This window comes from Podarcis erhardii, assembly GCF_964252035.2.
Source record: "Podarcis erhardii genome assembly, chromosome: 7".
Taxonomy (NCBI): domain Eukaryota; kingdom Metazoa; phylum Chordata; class Lepidosauria; order Squamata; family Lacertidae; genus Podarcis; species Podarcis erhardii.
The window spans coordinates 82,622,681-82,643,427 of NC_138511.1; the positions used below are offsets into that span (position 1 = coordinate 82,622,681).

The following is a 20,747-nucleotide window of genomic DNA, read 5'->3' on the forward strand; positions in this document are numbered from 1 at the left end:
AAATAGTTACATCAAAATTAAACAAAAAATATAATAGAAAGAAGAAAAAGGAAATAAAAATAAAAAGCAAAAAAGAGTTAACAATAAGAAATGAATATTGGTTATAACATCCTGTCTTTTCTAATAAAGTCTTCTGAAAGAAACTTCCAATCGTTCTCGTTGTACTTTTTCTATTGTCTTAATTTTATCGCACAGTTTGTTTTACAACTTCCTGTATATTCATCTAGTATATTTATTCCATTTGTTTATTATATACAAGTATCATTCAGTTCTGCTAGGATAACATCATTATTACAATATAATCTTATATATTCTTTGAATAGTCTCTATTCTCCGATTTTTTTTTTTTTATTTGGGGCTCCTCTGACTTTTCCGGTCAGCTTTGCTAATTGAAAGTACTCTAGCGTGAGTGATTGCCAATCTATTATTGTAGTTGTTGTTTCACATTTCCAACTTCTGGCTATCAGTATTCTTGCAGCTGTAATTGAATACATAAGCAGTGGTCTTGTATTTTGCTTTATTTCTATTGGCAGTATTCCTAGAAGGAAAATCTCTGGCCTTTTTTAAAAAAATTAGTTTAAATAATTTCTTAAATTCATCATATATTTTATTGCAAAACTCGCTTATAACCATACAAGTCCACAACATATAATAGTACGATCCTATTTCCTTTTTACAACGCCAGCATATTGGTGAACTTCCCTTATACATTTTGGCGAGTTTTGCCGGGGTGTGGGGCCATCGATAAAGCATCTTAATGGTATTTTCCCTCAAATTATAACATGAGGTAAATTTAATGTCTTGCTGCCATAGCATTCCCCACTGTTCCATATTAATATTGTAGCCAAAGTCCTGCGCCCATTTTATCACAGATGTTTTAACCTGCTCCTCTTTCACTTCCCACTCTAAAAGATGTTCATACATTCTTGATATATATTTTCCCTTGTTATATATTAACTCTTTTTCAAAGGCGGAAGTTTCTTTGGCAAGACTTCTCTTTTATCTGTGCTCAGTTATTGGTTTAGTTGGAATTACTGTAGCCAACCAGACAGGTGATGTTTAATATCCTCATATTTTTTTAGGATTGGCATTTCTTTGTTTGGTTCTAATAACATCCTGTAAGTGGGCCAGTCTCCCTTCATGTTTTTCCTTTTGATTGCTAGCGCTTCTACTGGTGATGTCCACAAAGGTATATTGGGTTCCAAAATTCCTCTGTATTTACTCCAGATTTTATAGAGTGATCTTCTTACTACATGGCCCAAGAAACCTTTGTGCACTTTCACCTTTTCATATATCAGATAGGCATGCCACCCAAACCGGTTGTCGTGCCCCTCAAGATCTAATACATTTGTATCTTTTAGTGTAATCCATTTCTTTAACCAAACTAGCCAGCTGCGGCATGGTATAATTCTAAATCCGGTAATCCAAACCCACCTCTTTCTCTTTTATCTATTAATACCTGGTGTTTGATTCTCGGCTTATTGCCATTCCAGACAAATCTGGCTAGCTCCTTTTTCCATTCCTAAAAACATTTCATTCCTCCCAAAATTGGAAGTGTTTGAAACAAAAAAAAGTTTGCACTGTTTTTTCCATTGCGTTGCCATACATCCGGCGCCATTTTTACACCTGGAAACCAGGACATGTCAGGAATTTTCCAGACGTATGACAAGCCTACACTGAAGCTATGACCCATGTGCTTTGCTTCCCCTTTTTTTTCAGAACAGGAGCAAGGAGTTGTAATGACTGAAGCACTCTTCGATAGGAGGCCAATAAAAACACATGGCTCTTCTGTCTTTAATAGTTAGGTAGAAGGAAAAGCTTCAGCAGGTGCAAGGCTGCTCAAGCTTGCGGCATCATGAAGTGACCATCTGGACCATCTGAAATTCCTCTCCATCACACAACTCTTAAAGGCACATATTTCCAGAAGCATGAGATGGAAACCTTTAGCATTATCTCAAAAGGCCACTGGGTGCCATTGCAGCTCCACCAACCAAACAGAGGAAACAGTTGGGGAAGGTTTTTCCTTCATCTGTGGCCCATCCAAAGATGGGTAGGAAAAAGTCCCCTTCCAAAGTGCTTTTTAAAGTCACCACTTTGTAGTGAAAACCAACTAATGACTTCAGTTCCAGCACTGATATAGCATTCATCCAGCAATTTGCAATGACCAGTACGTCCCACTTAAGGGAACTGGTTTGCCCCCTCTACCAATTACAGTACTAACAACAACAATAAGTTTTAATTTGTGTCATAGCTACTTCTGGTTAAAATAACTAGATCCCCCTTTTAAGAATAGGAATATTTATGGGTAGTTGCATTTTTAAATCGGTAGCAGTTGATATTGGTCAAAAACAGTAGTGATCTGAAGCCAAGCCACCTGCCTCGCAATATTTCCTGTTTTTCAGGGTGCAGTTTTCAAGGTCACTGTCACCCTTATACATAAGGAATAAAAATCTTAAAACCTCCCTTTAGAAACTGTGACAGTGAGCATGGCAAGGGGGCAATAAAGACAGTGTTATGAAGGAGGTTAATTGCAAATGATCACAGATAAACTATTGCACTCAGTGCAGTGAGCATAATGGGGAGTGATTTCAACACTTCAGCTGTTGGGGTGAAGGTAGATACTACTATTAGCTAGGAAAAGAAGGGGGTGCTCATAAAAAACATGATTTCCTTATGACTTTGTATGCTCCAGGGTGGGATAGCAAAGCTGAAGGCTACATCTGGCCCACAAAGCTGCTTCTAGCAGTCAACAAAGCTTTGCAAAATCTGAACTTTTTCTAAGGCTAGATCCTAAATGAATTCATTGAAATAATCACAGTACTTTTGGAAATAAGCCATTAAATGTTTAAAGGACATTGCTAATGTAGTACTGCATGATTGTCTGTAAGAAGGAACTGATGAGGGCACTGTGATTTCAGAAATTGGTTTGGAGCATTATCAGGCAAAGACTGAGCTATGGCCATAAAAAGAGAAAGAACAGAAGCTAAACAAGCCCACTGAAATATTAATGGGTCTGAAAGTTAATCTCAGCATTATAACCCTTTGTGGTCTCTTGAATAAAATATTTATTAAATACCCTGGATGGAGGCTCTGAGTTTTTATTACTATAGTGATAATAAAATATATTCATCATTATATGTAAACAAGGCTTCCATTGTTCAAATATTGATATCTAAAGATTAAACCCACTAGACAGCGATGTTCAATTTTATTAGTATAGTTGGACAACTCATCTTAGCAACAGCCAAGCATGAAACATTTTTTTTCAAAGTTCAGATCATTCTGGAAATAAATTACTAAGGAGTATACATATCTGGTATGAGGAATTATCAAAACCCTAAATACTAAAAACTTTTTCAGTACTATGATATACACTGGGCTAGATTTTTTTAAAAAAGATTAACCAGTGATTGTTGCAAAATCAGATAATGGATTGGCTCAAACCTTGCTTCCAGTATCCTGCATTCCAATATGAGATGCATCATAAACCAAGGAGATGTTGTTTTTTTAATAGTTTATTACAAATATTTCCATCTTGCCAATCCAAATATAATTGTGCTGTAACAGTAAGAGTAACAGCAACACAAGAGCCCATATTTTCACAGTCTGATAACCTAAGTAATTTTCCTTCTCTGCCTCTCTTTCAGTTTACTACGAGCAAGAATAATATGTGCTCTGGAATGACTTTTTCCAGGTGATTGCATTTGAATTAGGGTGCTTTCACAAACTGCTCCAAAAGCACCTTTTAGCCTCTCTCACCTGCTATCTATGTGCATGTGTACAAGATTGTAATGCACACTGCAAGTAAAAAAGCAACACGGACAAAAAAAATGGTTCACAGGACACAGGGAAAGTGTTTTAAGAAATCTCATCCTTTGCCACACCTTAGATCAAATTCCCAACCTTTTCCTAGTGGGGAAGCATTTTCAGCCAGAAGGCCACCTTCCTTTCTGGGGCAAATTCCAAGGGCTACATGCCACTGGTAAAGGTAAAGGTAAAGGTAAAGGTACCCCTGACCATTAGGTCCAGTCGTGACCGACTCTGGGGTTGTGCACTCATATCACTCTATAGGCTGAGGGAGCCGGCATTTGTCCGCAGACAGCTTCCGGGTCATGTGTCCAGCATGACTAAGCTGCTTCTGGCAAACCAGAGCAGCACACGGAAATGCCGTTTACCTTCCCCACCAGTGCTTTGAACTGCTAGGTTGGCAGGAGCAGGGACCGAGCAACGGGAGCACACCGCGTCGCGGGGATTCGAACTGCTGACCTTCTGATCGGCAAGTCCTAGGCTCTGTGGTTTAACCCACAGCGCCACCAGCGTCCCCACATGCCACTGGTGGGTCAGGCCAAAAGCCAAAGTGGAAAAGCAATGACTGTATGTAAATTTTACATTTTTACAGCAAGCTTATTTCTACACACACTCGGACACCCCTCTCTCTGTCCTCCATCCAGACAAGCAAGGAGCATCACCAGAGTGCAAAAACAAATTCTAGCCAGGCAAAAATACTCAGGGATGTAAAGCAGAGCTGGTGAGGGTTGTGATCTGGGCAGAGAGGATATCGCAAGGCAGGGTGTCTGTGGCCTGGGGACAGTCCCAAGGGCCAGATAGATGCTTGGGAGTGAGGGGCTGCATTTTACCCCAGGTTCTCTGCCTGAGTTAGAATTTAAGCATAGATAGGAGAGTCTAGTATATGCAAAGTTATTTAACTGTATTAATAAAATATTTGCAGCATGGGTGTAGCCAGGGGGGGCAGGCGGGCAGCTGCCCCCCCTAGATCAAGTAAAACAATAGAAATAGCTAACTGATGAATCACATTGGTTCTGTCCCCTAACAAAAATCCTGCCGCCCCAACAAAAATCCTGGCTACGCTCATGTTTTGCAGTGCTTGCCAGTTATTCAGTACAGTACCTTGCCATTCAGTGGGCAGAAAACTAAATGGTGCAAACAGGTTTACTGCTTAGTGAACAGTTGGGCAGACTACTGCCTGCAAACTTTTCTCCACATGTAATCTCTAACCATGAGTTGAAGGTTTCAGCATGGGTCTCCCAACCCGTTTTTTATTATTTTAAAAAAGAAAAGCTTGGGGAAAGGGGGCAGACTGCTACAAGCCCCCAGCTATAATTACAATGCAAAGAGGGTATGTCAGAAGATGCACAACTAGAAGGTGGGGGAAGAGCTGTACCTGTTGAAATTCCCATTGTTTATGGAGCAGAGAGGCCACGTCCTGTTTTGCTAGACAATATTAAATTCACGAGGCAGAGTGATAAATAATGAGGCTTGGTGCATTGTGAATCAAGTTCGAGAAATGGTTTGTTTTGTCATTTGGCAGAAAAGAAGCACGCTTAAAAAAATAAAATAAGGGAAGGGACTCTCATAGGTGTAGCCAAGGGGGGCAGCTGCTCCCCCCCCCCATAAAGCAAAACAATAGAAATATTTAACTGAGTGACCAATCACGTCGGTTCTGCCCCCCTAACAAAAAATCCAGGCTACACCCATGGGGGCTCTGATTTTAGTCGGCATTTATTATTATTATATTTATTTGTATCCTGCCTTTTTCCCCTGAAAGGGAAAATGATGTAAAAATGAGAACTGCTAAATGCATGGGCGGGGGAGAGGGGCATCGTTAAGAATAAAAGTGTAAAGCTAAACATATACCATACAAATAATTACAATAAATAACAGTATCTGGAGAATCTGATTCATTTGCTTTTAAGGCGGAGGTGGGTAGCAATGGGATGAGCTATCTGGATGACTGAAAAGGCGCGCCTAATAATTGCAGAACAGCCCTTTGCGCTCCCAGCCCCTCAAAAGCGCATCTTCACCTGTCCCACCCAGGTGGTACAGGAGCGTAGCGACCGATAGCTTCCTGTTAGCCAATCAGCACATAACTGTGCCGCGTTACGACCAATCCACGCCAAGCGGGGCGGGGCGCGGCTAAGCCCAAGGGCGGGAGTGGAACGTGGGCTTCCGTAGTAGCTCGGGAAGCGCGGGAAAAGAGGCTGAGAGTCGCCTGGGCGCTTCTCGCGCTTCGGGCAGCCGCATCAGGACAACCGCCTCTGCACGAGGGGAGGCAGGGTGCTTGCTCCGCCCATCCAGCTCCCGCGAGGGAGGCGTGAGTGAGGCTGTTAGGCGGTTGGAGGAAAGAGGTTGTTGGGGACAAGATGGAGGGTTGGAAAAATCAGTGTTTAAAGTGTGGGGAGGGGGAGATGCCATAAGAGGAGAGGTCTCTCTTCGCTATTATCCGTTTCCCTTGTTGAGATGCAGCAGAGCCCCTGGTCAGCCCCACTGGTGAGTAAAAAGGGCATTGTACATTCTCAGAGGCACAATTGTTATTCGGCTTTTTTTTTTTTTAAAAAAAAAAAAGAATGGGCCTTGGGTGGTTGCAGCCAGCTAAGTTCTACCCAACATTGTGTTCATTGAGATGAGCGGCCCCAACTTTTGCCCATTAATTGCAGTGGGTCTGCTCTGAAGTAGGTCTAACACTGGACCCGGCCCACATACTCTACAGCTGCATTCCAGCGAGCCCATGTTCATTTCTGAAACCCTACAGTTGGTAGGTGTTAGGTTTTTTCATATTAAAAAAAATCTGCTGGCTATTGCTGCAATTGTGTACATATTTAAAATTGAATATTGCCTGGTGCTGAAGTTGAGATGGACAAAAATATATTAATAGTTTGCCAAGAAAAAAAAAGGAAAGAAAACACCACCCACCCAAGGGCACAGCAGAATGACCAGCACACCATGATTTGTTGGAAGTCCTCTCTGCCTGGAATTATCTTACTCTGAATTTATTTTTGACACTGGGAGGGCTGGTTAGTATGTAGTGTTAAAACCGCAAAGGATTTTGTAGCATCTTAAAGGCTAGCAGCTTTATTGCGTTATAAGTTTGCATTGATTAGAGTCTACTTCATCAAATATATTCCTTCCAGTAGCACCTTAAAGACCAACTAAGTCAGTTCTTGGTATGAGCTTTCGTGTGCATGCACACTTCTTCAGATACACTGCAGTGTATCTGAAGAAGTGTGCATGCACACGAAAGCTCATACCAAGAACTGACTTAGTTGGTCTTTAAGGTGCTACTGGAAGGAATTTGTTTTGTTTTGACTATGGCAGACCAACACGGCTACCTATCTGTAACTTCATCAAATATGTGATTTATGCATACCATCACTTCTGTGGGTATATAGGAACATAAGAATCTACCTGGTAATGAGTTAGACCCATTGGTCCATTTAGCTCTCTAAACACTGACTGGCCATGCCTCTCCAACATTTCAGATGAGAACATTCCCTGCCCTGTCTGGAGATGTCTGGAACTTTCTGCATGCATAGCAGTTGCTCTACCCCTGAACTATGGCCCTACTCTGTGCATGTGTGTATAATAACATACAAACCTATGCCAGCCCACAGACAAAAACCAAGGGATGTAGGACTGCTGGGACAGCAGCTTTAGCCTCAGTTTCATGTCTGTTACTTTCCCAGGTGAGAATCTAAACCTAGCATCTTGGGTGCTGTTTCCCATTGTATCTGCTTATTCTCAGGAGCTCCTTTCAGTATGAATCCTTGTGGCAAGGGAGAAGAAAGAAAGGAGACTTCAGCCAGCTCTGGCTTACCCTGTTCTTCCCATCACCTGAGAGCATCCCCAACAGAGCAGCATAGCATTGAGGAGAAATCTGTCAGGGTCAAACGCCGCCGAACAAGACGAGAGCGCAACTATGTCAAGTTCGGCAGAAATGCTACCGATAGGATCCCAGAACAAAGGCCCAACCGCAGGACGCTACAGAAGACGCTGCCCCCTTTCTGGAGCTCCCAGTTTAACACCTGTGCTAAGTCGACTCCCATCAGACCCATCAAAGGAAGCTGTGTTGCCAAACCTCTGATTATAACGCAGAATAGACTCTCTCAGCCCTTTGGCATGTTTAACAGGGAGGTGAAATCACTTAACATAGAGAGATTGTTGAGCCCCAGAGCTGAGCAAGAGGTCCTGGAGATCACTCCTATACAAAGAGACAGTGGCATGGAGATGTTGCTGGAAGAAGAGATCCAGTCCTGTGACGCTGATCAGAAATCTATTCCCAGTGATCAGTTGAGATCCAGTGGAAAGGACCCATGTGGAGTGAATAAGGACTCTACATCGATTACACAGCATCCTGTGGCCACTCCAGGTGCATCCCAGCCTTTAGCTGCACCTGCGGTTGTGGAGTTCAATCAAGAGGGTTTGGAAACTGAGCCTTTTCAGGGCAATGCCTTGATGGATTTGAATGAAAAGGAAAACGTCCCTCCCGTCCCCACAGCAGAAACGGAGTCAGGCAAAGGCAAATCTCCAGTAAGGGAATTAGCCCAGGACCTGCAAAAACTCTTGGACCTCAAGGCAATATTCCCTGGGCGTAACTTAATCAGGGAAACACGTCAGGCTGTTATCAATATCCTGCTGGAACAGAAGAAAACACTCCCAGATTTATCTGCCTTGGCGCTGCTCAAGAAGTCTGCAGGTGGTTGTAACACTGAGACGGCCCATGCAGGTAAGGGGCTTGCTGAGGCTACATACAGCATAAGTATGAACTGTGTCAAGCAGCTTGGCTCAAGCTAAGCAGCTGTTTGGCATGCAGCATTTGCCATAAATATTATTGAAAACGAGCAGTTTTGTGAAATATTGCAATAGTGGGGGGGGGGGAGTGTAGAAGTCCTGCTTTTTCTTTTGGCCACCATTCTTTAAAGACCACACAAGCAAGTGAGGAATGGACTTTAAAAAAAATCCTGCACTTTCTCAGATGTTTTTCTTCACAGGCTTCTCATCGTCTTTCATATTCAGGGCTGGGCTGGGGAGCTTTTCCTATTAAGGGCTTATTTCACATGGAAAAGGTTAGATGGTGGGTGGAGTCAGATCCTATGATGGTAGAAATCTGAACCCAAATTGAGCACATTGTAGGACTGCATAGCACATTTTCCTTTTCTTTGCCCAATCTCTCCCATTTTGGGGGGCTTTTTCTTGTTCACCCCTCCACCTCCATTAGCACTGGGTTGAACTGACACTAACAGAGGCCTCAACCGATAGTTGCAGAAGACTGCACTAAATTAGGCCACAGCCAGCTTTAAAACTTTTCATGGTGGCCTGACCTCCTTCACTGCTGAAGGCAACCTGAACCCTCCTTTACTGTTCAGGGAGCTAAATGCAGCATTATTCCAGATTCAGGTAGGTAGCCGTGTTGGTCTGATGCAGTCTAAATTATATTGTCCAGTAGCACCTTAGAGACCAACTAAGTTTGTTCTTAGTACAGTGGTACCTCGGGTTAAGAACTTAATTCATTCCGGGGGTCCATTCTTAACCTGAAACTGTTCTTAACCTGAAGCACCACTTTAGCTAATGGGGCCTCCCGTTGCTGTCGCTACACGATTTCTGTTCTCATCCTGAAGTAAAGTTCTTAACCAGAAGTACTGTTTCTGGGTTAGCTGAGTCTGTAACCTGAAGCGTCTGTAACCCAAGATACTGCTGTATTAGCTTTCGTGTGCATGCACACTTCTTCAGATACACTGAAGCAGAGGTCACCAAACCCTTATATATAGTGTGAGGGTGGGATGGGGTTTTTTCAGGAGGCTAGTAGGAGATGGGTGATTGACTCAATGGGTATGGTAAACCTATTGATGACTGTTAACGACTGCAATTAGTTCTAGAGGAAAAAGCAAGGGATAGTATGTAGATGATTAGCATATGTAATGGGACAGGAATCCAATATCTCTATTAAGACCAGGTCTCTCCATAGTTTTCAGTTTAGTGATAAGTTGTAATTCAGCAACTTCTCTTTCAAGTCTGTTTCTGAAATTCTTTTGTAATAAGACAGCTGCTTTGAGATCCTGTATTGAATGTCCTGGAAGATTGTTCTCCTACGGGCTTCTCTGTCTTGGGATTCCTGATATCAGATTTATGTCCATTTATCCTTTGGCGTTAAGGGACGCGGGTGGACTTGCCAGTCAGAAGGTCACTGGTTCGAATCCCTGCGACGGGGTGAGCTCCTGTTGCTCGGTCTCTGCTCCTGCCAACCTAGCAGTTCAAAAGCACGTCAAAGTGCAAGTAGATAAATAGGTACCGCTCCTGCGGGAAGGTAAACGGCGTTTCCGTATGCTGCTCTGGTTCGCCAGAAGCTGCTTAGTCATGCTGGCCACATGACCCGGAAGCTGTATGCCTGCTCTCTCAGCCAATAAAGCGAGATAAGCGCTGCAACCGCTTATCTCCAAATGGTATGGGGTCCCTTTACCTTTATCCTTTGGCGTTACAGGATCTCACCCCCACCCTCCCACTATGTATAAGGGTTTGGTGACTTCTGTTTCAGTGTATCCGTAGAAGTGTGCATGCACATGAAAGCTTATACCAAGAACAAACTTAGTTGGTTTCTAATGTGCTACTGGACAATTTTAATATATTTTGCAGCATTATTGGCAGTGCCACACCCAGGGCAATAGCGTTGCTCTGGAAATCTGGGTCTCGTTTTACAGTGGTACCTCAGGTTACAGATGCTTCAGATTACAGACGCTTCTGGTTACAGACTCCGCTAACCTCTGGTTAAGAACTTTGCTTCAGGATGAGAACAGAAATCGCGCAGCAGTGGCGTGGTGGCAGCGGGAGGCCCCATTAGCTAAAGTGGTATCTCAGGTTAAGAACAGTTTCAGGCGAAGAACGGACCTCCAGAACGAATTGCGTTCTTAACCAGAAGTACCACTGTACTTGAAAAGGTTCATTGGATCTTTGTGCATTATCAAAACGCATTACGCAACGCACTAGAGTAGTAGGGGCATAATGACAAAAAGATCATTTTGAGAAAGTGAGGTTTCCCTTTCTCAGCTATGTCAACAGAAGCTTACAACTTGTCAGCTCCCCCCCCCTCGCCCCACCACCCCATGTTACACTGTGGAGGGAGCTGGTTCACTTGAACCTCATTTCTGGTATTTTGTGGGGGATTAGGCTACAGTCACTGAAAATCCTTGGAACGTACTTGATTTACTTACTACGTTGTATTTTGTCAATAAATCAATTTTTAAAACTGGGGTGAATCCTAGCATTGCCCCATCCTTTATTCCTTTTTGCTTTTACTTCCTGATATATCCTTGCCTGTGACCATCGTTTCACCACTACCCTCAGCCACTCCAAAGTTAATTCGTCCCCTGGATTTCTACCTCTTCTCCCTCACTGTCAAAATATAGACAGTAAGCTTCTCGCTGCAGGGACTTGTCTTTTTTTAATTTCCACCTCTCCCTACCCTGCTGCATTGCTTTGCACAGCTTAATGGACTTGTATGTCATCCTCCCGAAGGACAAATTAACTTTGCCCTTACTCACATTTGTAAGCTTTTGATTCCACATGGGATTTTGTGTGTTCATTTGTTCTGTCCTCATTCAGATTTCAAGAGCCCACCTGACAGGGACCAGAAAGAGTTGCTATTGGAACAGATGTCTAGCAATGGCAGCAGAAACTCTGACCAGGAGATTTCTCTGAAAAAGCAGAGAGGACAAGCACAATTCTTCCCAAGTAGTTTTTCTCCCTGTCCTGTACATACAGTTATAAGAATGGTGAGCATTAGAATGTGTTAGGATAGTTTGAAAGGTCAGGTTGGTTTGAAAAGAATGTGTTTAAACACTGGGAAGGTATTATTATTATTATTATCATCATCATCATTATTACTATTAAATTTATTGTCAGTTTTTCTCTGCCACGGCAATTCAAGGTGACTTCCAGAAAGACACAAAACCAAACCCACATAAATACATTGAAAGCAAGTGGGGGAAATACATTAAAACATCCCACATTATAGATGTATTTGAGCTGTAAAAAAATATTTTTATTTATTTTCTTACATATACAGGGTGAGTCTTTTAAAAGAGGCCCCGTGGAACATGTGTACTCTGTATCCACGGGGCCTCTTTTAAAGGACTCACCCTGTATATCCTGCCTTCCTTCCGTGGAAGGAAGGAAGGAAACAAAGGTAGTGTACATGTAGTAATCATAGAATTGTAGAGTTGGAAGGTACCTCAAGGGTCATCTAGTCCTGCAATGTAGGAATCTAGAGTAGATCATTCGTGACAGATGGCCATCCAACCTCTGTTTACTACCCTTCAAGGGAGGAGAGTCTACTGCCCTTGGTGGACCTGTCAAACAGCTCTTACTGTCAGAAAATTCTTCCTGATGTTTAATCAGAATCTCCTTTCTTGAAACTTGAGGCCATTGGTTTGAATCCTACCCTCCAGAGTGGGAGAGAACAAGCTCGCTCCATTCTCCATGTGACAGCCCTTTAGATATTTGAGGATAGCTATCATATCTCATTATTTACCAGGCTAAACATACCCAATTCCCTCCACTGTTCCTCATAAGGCTTGGTTTCCCTTTATCATCTTGGTCACCCTCCTCTGTACACATCCAGCCCATATTTTACCAGCTTCTCTTCAAGAATATCATGGGGGACTTTGTCAAAAGCCTTACTGAAATCAAGATACACTACGTCCACACCATTCCCTTGATCCCCAAAGCTTGTAACTCTATCAGAATAAAAGAAATTAAATTCATCTGGCATGATTTGTTTTTGAAAAACCCATACTAGGTCTTAGTAATCACGGCATCCTTTTCTAAGTGCTCACAGACTGACTTTAATTTTTCTGTTCTTGGACCATTCCTGGTATCGATATCAAGTCACTCAAACCTGCTTGTCCCCAGGAGGATGGTGGCCTCTTGTGCCTTCAGACCACACTCTGAGTTCCAGGTTTAAGTGTCCATTTAAGAATGGCTTCAAGACCACATCCCGGTTTTTATGCCCATGTGAACATGCAGTGTGTGAAGCAGCCCTCAGTTTGCCGCAAGCGGACAGCTGGAAACATCACATCCTCTTAAGCACTTTGGGCTGATTGTCCTAGGAGTGTGATTACAAATAAATCCATTGACAGTAGACATACCCAAGGAGGATGCTCAGTTGCCCTCTCACCAAATCCTTTGCCAAAGAACATTGCATGTCAGACTACCAGGCTGTTATGAGCACTATTTGTTCTAGGATGGGAGGTTAATGGTACCGAGATTAACTTCAAAACTTGCCAAATACCTAAGCCGATTTCATCCAGTTGTTCCCAGGCATTCACAAAAGGTCACATTGCATCAGTAGTTTTTATTTGGGGGCCCCCACAGCAGGTCATTTTCATCTTCTGATCCAGAGATCCTACTCTGTTTGGCTCCTTTTATGCAGCAATATTCTTGCTAGCTACCAAAAGTACAAGAGCCGCAAAGCTCTACTGGGTTCCAACCCACCATCAGGAAGATGTTGATCTAGCCTTGATCTGTTGTTTTTTTACTTATCCCAGAAGCCTTTAGAATTGGCTTAGTGTGGGATGAATCAAAATTAGCCTTAGAAGTTGAAATGGAACATTTGTAAGAGCATGTCAGAAGTATATACATTCCACTGAGAAGCAGAGATAATCTGTCCCTATCTAATCATGCTCTTTCCTTTATCTTGCCTACTTCTGGTTGTTTCCCTATGCAGGCAGAAGAGAAGACCACCCAAAGAGAAGACTTCAGATCCTTTGTTGAGCCACAGGCATTTAGCCGGCACAGCTTTCACTTGACAGCAGTTCAGCCACACTCCCATCTTTCATCTGCACCTTCCCAGCATGTGAATTTAGCCAGGAGCTCCTTTGCTGCAGAGGAACAACATATTTTGCATGATTCTTTATTCAGAACTGCTCGGCGTTGGGAGCAAGGACTAGGGGAAGCCTTCTGTGAGTCCAGAAGCAGGCAAGAGAGGTCTGAAGTAGACAGTAGACTACACACAAAGAAGAGTGCTTCCAAAAGGCATTGCCTGCCTTTTGCTACCTATGATTCCTTGAGTTCAGTCAATCTGAGCATGGATGGCAAAGGCGCCAGCCATTACTTCTTGACTGATCCCCAGCAACATTCCTGTGTCTATGAATTAAGCCCAGATCAATGGAATTTACTAGAGATGGAGCCCGCTCCATTCCACAGCCCGCATCCTTCTCAGGAGCCGTGCAGTTGCCAGCCTCTGGATTTGGGGCTCAGGCCCACGGAGAGAGCTGCCTCTGAGTCTCAGACGTCCTTTGATGTCTTAAGAAGCATCTGGAGCCCTAAAGCGCCCAGTACGGGAGCCAAACTCCCCGTGTCCCAAGCTCTGGGCTACCCTTGTCTGGCTCACCAGCCAGCCGCTTCCAGAGAGCTGAATTCAGAACAAGGGCAGCCAAATGAGTTTCTTCAGCTGTACAGCATCGTCCCACAGCAGCACTGCTCTTCCTACAGGCAAAACCCTCAGCAAGACAGATATAGGCTCAGTAAACACCCACCACATGGGACTGGGTTGTTCTCTGTACTGGCAAAACCCAGAGCCTTCTGCCAGAAAGTCTCTGTAGAGCAAGGGAGAACCTCACAGAGTTACCACTTCTGCAGACTGGCAGAGGCCTCCGAAAGAATGCAAAGAAACAGAGACAAAGGGTGCTCCAGATCCGGGAGCCAGACTCGTGACCTGAAGCGGCTGCTTCAAATGGAAGAAGCCCAGCAGCAGCTGCAGTTTTTCCAGCAGCTGCCTATGTCGTATTTTCCCCCCTCCGAGGCTCTAGAGAACAGGAACTCCCCTGACTGCGCCTTGCAAGGCCATCTGTTGGGACAGTCCACCCCGGAGCCCTGGGCTTTCCCCCGAATGAAGTTGTACTGAAAGGGTGTGAGGAGCCAAATTTCTGAATGAGAGAGGCTTGGAAAACGAGTGGATGCTTGATTGGTATGAAAAGGAAAGCCAAGGTGATCGCTTGGAAAGGGCCATTTGCTACTTCTTACCTAAAATCACAACACACCTCCCCAAGAATCCAGAGAACTGTAGTTCACCCCTCACAGAGCTTCCATTTCCGACACTTTTAACAAGCTACAGTTCTCGGCATTCTGTGTGGCGTGTGTGCAATCACACACTCGCATAGTTCTGTGATTTCTTTTTATTTAAAGCACATTTGTTTTGGGCCACTTAGAAGGCACAAAACTTTTCTCTTTCTATTCCGGGTGTGACAGCCCATCCTTTACAAACATGAAGCGTGGGTTTGTTGTCTCAGTGTACCCAACAAGACACACGGGATGAAGTCACCTGTTTCCATTAGATTGCCATATTTCAAGAGAGTAAAACTGTTCCTTCGCTTTTTCTTTTTTTAAGAGAGAGAAGGGAATTAACTGAGGTCTCGAATGTTTTGCTAGTGTAGGAATAAAAATAAATCTGAATCATAAAAGTTGAATGTGAAGTTCTTTACTACCCCTCTGTGCTAACTTTACATTTTTGCTTTGCATTATGCCTGTGATGCTATTCACATAGTTCCTTCTCTACATGAGCTGCATCCTCTTGTGATCACGAACTGTTCTTTGGCATACGTTGTTTTGCTTTTGTTTGGTTACTCTGATAACATTGCTGAAAACATTATTGGGAGGGAGAAGGGCCTACCTACCAGAAAGTTCTTACTATAAAGAAACGAAAGACATTGCGGTAGTTGGTACCTGCTTAGTTACTAACCTCCATACGAAGAATCCTGGAGGCGAATGGCCATTTGCGAAGTACCGTCTTATTTTACTGACCCTTTAGAGTTCTCTTGAGAATGCCAGCAAACGTTAGAGGTGATCTGGTCAACACCGTGTATGTAGACTTCTAAAAGGCTTTTGACAAAGTTACCTCACCAAACACTCATCCTGAGTAAGCTTAGCAATCGAATAATGGGATAAAAGGAGAGGTCTCTTACAGATCCTGGTTAAGGAAAAAGAAGCAGAAAGTAGGAATGGACAATTCTTCCAATGGAGGGATGTAGAAAGTGGAATCTCTTCCCCGCCAAGGATTCTTATTGCGACCTGCGCTTTTTAACTTGTTCATGAATAGTCTAGAGCTAGAGGGCAACAGTGAGATAGACAAGCTTGCTGATGATCCCAAATTGTTCAGGGTGGTTAAAACAAAAAGAGACCGTGAAGAGCTCCCAACGGATCTCTCCAAACTGAGTGAGTGAGCAGTAAAATGGTAAATGAAAATTCAGCGCAAGCAAGCGTAAAGCGATGCACATTGGGGCAAAAAAATCCTAATTTCATATGTACACTAATGAGGTCTGAACGGGCAGTGACTGCGCGGGAATGAGACCTTGGGGTTTTAGTGGATAGCTCAGTGAAGATGTCAACCCCAGCGTGCAGCAGTTGGGAGAAAGGCAAATTCCATGTTAGGGATCACTAGGAAAAGGGATCAAAATGAAAACTGTCAATATAGCACCGTTCTGAAAACCAATGTTGTGAAGCTGAATTTTGGAAAAATTGGAACAGGCAAAAGAAAGTACTTCACAGAGCTCATAGTGAAAACTATTAAATTTGTCCCCCTCAGGGTGGTGGATATACCTCTGCTCTGCCTCCATGGTTGAAAACAATATGTCACTGCATAACCATTGCTGGAAATCTCAGATGGGAAGTGTATTGTTGCACTCGGGTCCTGTTTGAATGCATCAGGTTGATCCTGGTGAGAACAAGTTTCTGGAATAAATGGGCCTTTGGTTTGACCCAGCAGAACTCTTCTCATGTTTTAACTGATACGGGGTGCATATTCCCAAGATTTCCAAAAACCAATGACCCGAAACGAATTGGTGCAGATACACCTAGATAATAGAGATTATTGTCAAGCCCCTGTCAATATTAGCAAAAGGAATGTGACATTTTTGTCCCTGATTGCTTTGCTTTCATGGATGATTAGATGATGTTCTTCCAAATGCATACTCTGAGTCTCTGTGCTATCATATTAGCAGATTCTGCCTGTAGGTGGTTGCTGTTCCTTTAGCTTGGCTTTCTTTGCATAGTAAGCAAACATTTTCTAATTCACCTTTGGTATGCCCACTCCCATTCCTCTACACCAGTGTGCAACGTGGAACAAATTATTTCCTAAATTATGCTGAAAGCACAGACCTTCACAGCAATAACTTTGGGGGGGGGAGGGGAAATTGCTAAGAGGACAATTGATGCAAAATACTAGCCCAAACAAAGGAAATTGCAGGAGTTAGTCCTTAACTCATTTCCATGCCAAGAAAATTGAGTACCTAGTCTCATTGCTTTTGGAAGTCGTCATTGCTTTGGTCGTCTTAGTACAGCGTGTTTTTCAGCTGCAAAAGATCACACACCACTGCTTTAATCCAGTGAAACTAATGCTACTCAATTCTTAGGTTCCAGGTTCAAATCTCACTTCAGTCACAAATTCACTAGCTGGCATAAGTTACAGTTCACCTCATTCTCAGCATCCCCATGCCCATCTGTAAGATGGATCTAAGATTAATAGCCCTCCTTCCAGGATGTCATAAGGATTACCAAAACATTCATCAGTGATGGCTTGGAAGGGGGAGAGATATAGAACATTATATCATCGGTGATTGGATAAGTTGTCAGAGATGTCTCAGAGGAGGGAATTAAATGTTAGTTTCACAATTACCATGGTGTATTGTATTCACAGGGACACAGGTGGCGCTGTGGATTAAACCACAGAGCCTAGGACTTGCCGATCAGAAGGTCGGCGGTTCGAATCCCCATGATGGGGTGAGCTCCTGTTGCTCGGTCCCTGCTCCTGCCAACCTAGCAGTTCGAAAGCACGTCAAAGTGCAAGTAGATAAATAGGTACCACTCCGGCGGGAAGGTAAACGGCGTTTCCGTGCGCTGCTCTGGTTCGCCAGAAGCGGCTTAGTCATGCTGGCCACATGACCCGGAAGCTGTACGCCGGCTCCCTCGGCCAATAAAGCGAGATGAGTGCCACAACCCCAGAATCGGTCACGACAACCTAATGATCAGGGGTCCCTTTACCTTACTATGGTATTCACTCATAGAGTTAGTGACTATTATCCCTTTTTGCTAGGTTGTTACGAAGTTAAAATGGAATACATGTGTATAGTAGCCCTGAGCTCTTTGAAGTAAAGGCTGAGATGCTAATTTGTTCAAGTCAATTAAACACTGCTTAGTGAGTGTCCATGCTTCTTTACAGAAGCCTTCCCTACAAACGTTGACGTCATTGGTTTGGATTAGTTTGTCTTTTCTCGGACACTGCTAGATTTTGCTGTATTATCGTTACATATATAGATTTCTCAGTTGTCTGAGCTCAGTTTTATGCATGAGTTCAGCAACACACAAAAGAGTCATCATCTGCCCGGGGTATACAGTGTCCAGAACTGGTGACTACATTTTATCCTCATGGTTTTGCTGATCCTTCTCTATGCCCAGAAAATTTCAGACAGAGGTAAGTAAGCTAGAATCACTCTGCTTTTCCTCTCTGGAAAAATAAGCCTGGAAAGGCATGTGTTAATAAAATTCAGTTGGGAATGCCCAGTTCACTACTTGAAAATCCCAATTCAACCCTTTCTCCAGCCCCGCCATCTATTTTCACTTTAACAAACCAGATCAGATTCGTTGTATAATATCAGCCGTTCCCTGCAGAGGTTACATTTCCAGCTAGGCTATCCAAACCCAGAAATAGCCAGCATTAGCATGCCTAGAATAATCTAGTTTCCTTAGGCTTGATCATGTGTGAGGCTTCCTGTACCAGTGAGGCAACAATGTCTCCGATTGCAGCATTTCACTATTAACAACAGCTCGGAAAAATAAAATTGCACGCAGCTCAGTAATAATAAGAGTGCCCCAGAGCATGTGTAGAATATATTTATATATATGGACTTCCTAACCTATCCTTCCCTAACATTGTATTTCACATTCTTTGTTTTGTTACATTTCCTTTCCCATCCTTTCTCATCATTTGTCTTGTCTTTTGCTGATCATAGGCTCATCCTATTACCAGTTTACTTTGATGCCATCTTTCTTTAAATATTCTTCAAGGCATTCCCACTCGCGTCTTTTCCTCTCCCCGCCCCCATATTTCATCTTTTCGCCGTCAGACTCACTTATGACAAAATGATGAATAGTACCTTGGGTTAAGAACTTTGCTTCAGGATGAGAACAGAAATCGCACGGCAGCAACAACGGGAAGCCTGATTAGCTAAAGTGGTGCTTCAGGTTAAGAACAGTTTCAGGTTAAGAACGGACCTCCAGAATGAATTAAGTTCTTAACCCGAGGTTAAGAACTGTATTATTATTATTATTATTATTATTATTATTATTATTATTATTTAAAAAGAATATATTTATATGTAAAGCTTCCTTGTGTCAAGGTTGGACTCAGTGATGGTCATTGCTCAAGGGTACTTGTGGGGCAGAAGGCAGGAAGCCCAACAATGGACAGAGCCTTAGACAAAAACAGGTAGAGCCAAACAATTTTAGTTTCATCATTCTCCTGCCTGTTGAGTTCTGCAAGGGCAACATAGTCTATTATTATTATTATTATTATTATTATTATTATTATTATTATTATTACCTTGCCCATCTGGCTGGGTTTCCCCAGGCACCCTGGGCAGCCCTAACCCTAACCCAAAAGAAGACTAAAGACCGAATAAAACTTCAAACATTAAAAACTTCCCTAAACTGACGAGGAAGAAGCTGGCAGGCAGTTCTGTTCCCATGATTGGCTGTAAGAAAGAAGGGTGAGGGCCAGCTGAAGGCAGAATGAGGTTGGTAGTGCAGTACCCCATTAGCCTTACTGGACTAGCTTCTCTACTCTCAACTGGTAGATACTCTCCAAGATGTCAGGCACATCAAGGTCTCTCCAAGCATCGCTCGCCACCTGATCCCTTTTCGCAGGTGATGCTGGGGACCTTCTGCATGCAAGCCATGACACTCTCGCTATTGTTGTTGTTGGCATTCGTCTCAAGAGAGACAGCAGCACCAAAATAACCTCTGTGGGGCGCACGTGGGTACTGTGTATTGGACCACCTAGATGACAAGACCCTGCTTCTTGCCCCCCCTAATGTGGTCCAAAGGAAGGCAGAGCATTTGGCACCAGTTTGGCTGCAGGAGGTGTCAGAAGGAGGCACACATCTTAGGGACTCCACTTAGGGACCATCTTAGGGACTCCACTCCAATTTTGTGTAGGGTTTACTCCTTAACCTTTTCTTCATCTGAAGATATTCTGCAAGGCAGTGGAGGTTTAGAGTCACATGTTTTCACTTTTCTTAGATGGGCTATCTTCCCAGGTTGAAGAGTCCCACGGGCCCCTCACTTCCCTCTACAGCATGTGTAGAAACCGCCTTCCTGTCCATTGGACCCAATATTGGTCACATCCACTCAATCTACCAGAGCCTGCCTTTGCATGCAGGTGAAGTACCTAACCAAGGTTTGAGACCCATCAGCTACTCTCTTCTGGCTTAGCCGGCCAGTCAAAGCCACTCGGAGGGTGTGGCTGCTATAGCATGTAGACAGCTTCAATGAGCAACAGATGAGAGTTGATTCTTTCACTATAAGATCACATCTACACCATGCATTTAAAATGCAGGTCTACCCCCCCCCCAACAAACCTAGACAGTATCTTAAAAAGCAGAGACATCACCTTGCCAACAAAGGTCCGTATAGTTAAAGCTATGGTTTTGCCAATAGTGATGTATGGAAATGAGAGCTGGAACATAAAGAAGGCTGATCACCGAAGAATTGATGCTTTTGAATTATGGTGCTGGGGGAGACTCTTGAGAGACCCATGGACTGCAAGAAGATCGAACCTATCCATTCTGAAGGAAATCAGCCCTGAGTGCTCACTGGAAGGACAGATCCTGAAGCTGAGGCTCCAATACTTTGGCCACCTCATGAGAAGAGAAGACTCCCCAGAAAATACCCTGATGTTGGGAAAGATG

At 43.4% G+C, this 20,747-nt stretch overlaps 1 protein-coding gene across 2 annotated transcripts; it reads left to right on the plus strand.

The window, feature by feature from the left end:
* Positions 1-3,378: 3,378 nt before the first annotated feature.
* On the plus strand, positions 3,379-15,254 carry PRR19 (proline rich 19). Of its 2 annotated transcripts, none has more exons than XM_081868879.1 (4): positions 3,379-3,694; positions 7,541-8,521; positions 11,392-11,561; positions 13,514-15,254. In XM_081868879.1, the coding sequence occupies exons 2-4, from the start codon at positions 7,555-7,557 to the stop codon at positions 14,690-14,692; spliced, it is 2,316 nt and encodes a 771-aa protein (XP_081725005.1). In that variant the 5' UTR covers positions 3,379-3,694; positions 7,541-7,554; the 3' UTR covers positions 14,693-15,254. The 2 variants fall into 2 exon arrangements, with proteins under 2 accessions (XP_081725005.1, XP_081725004.1); XM_081868878.1 differs by lacking the exon at positions 3,379-3,694 and adding an exon at positions 5,608-6,288.
* Positions 15,255-20,747: the final 5,493 nt, after the last annotated feature.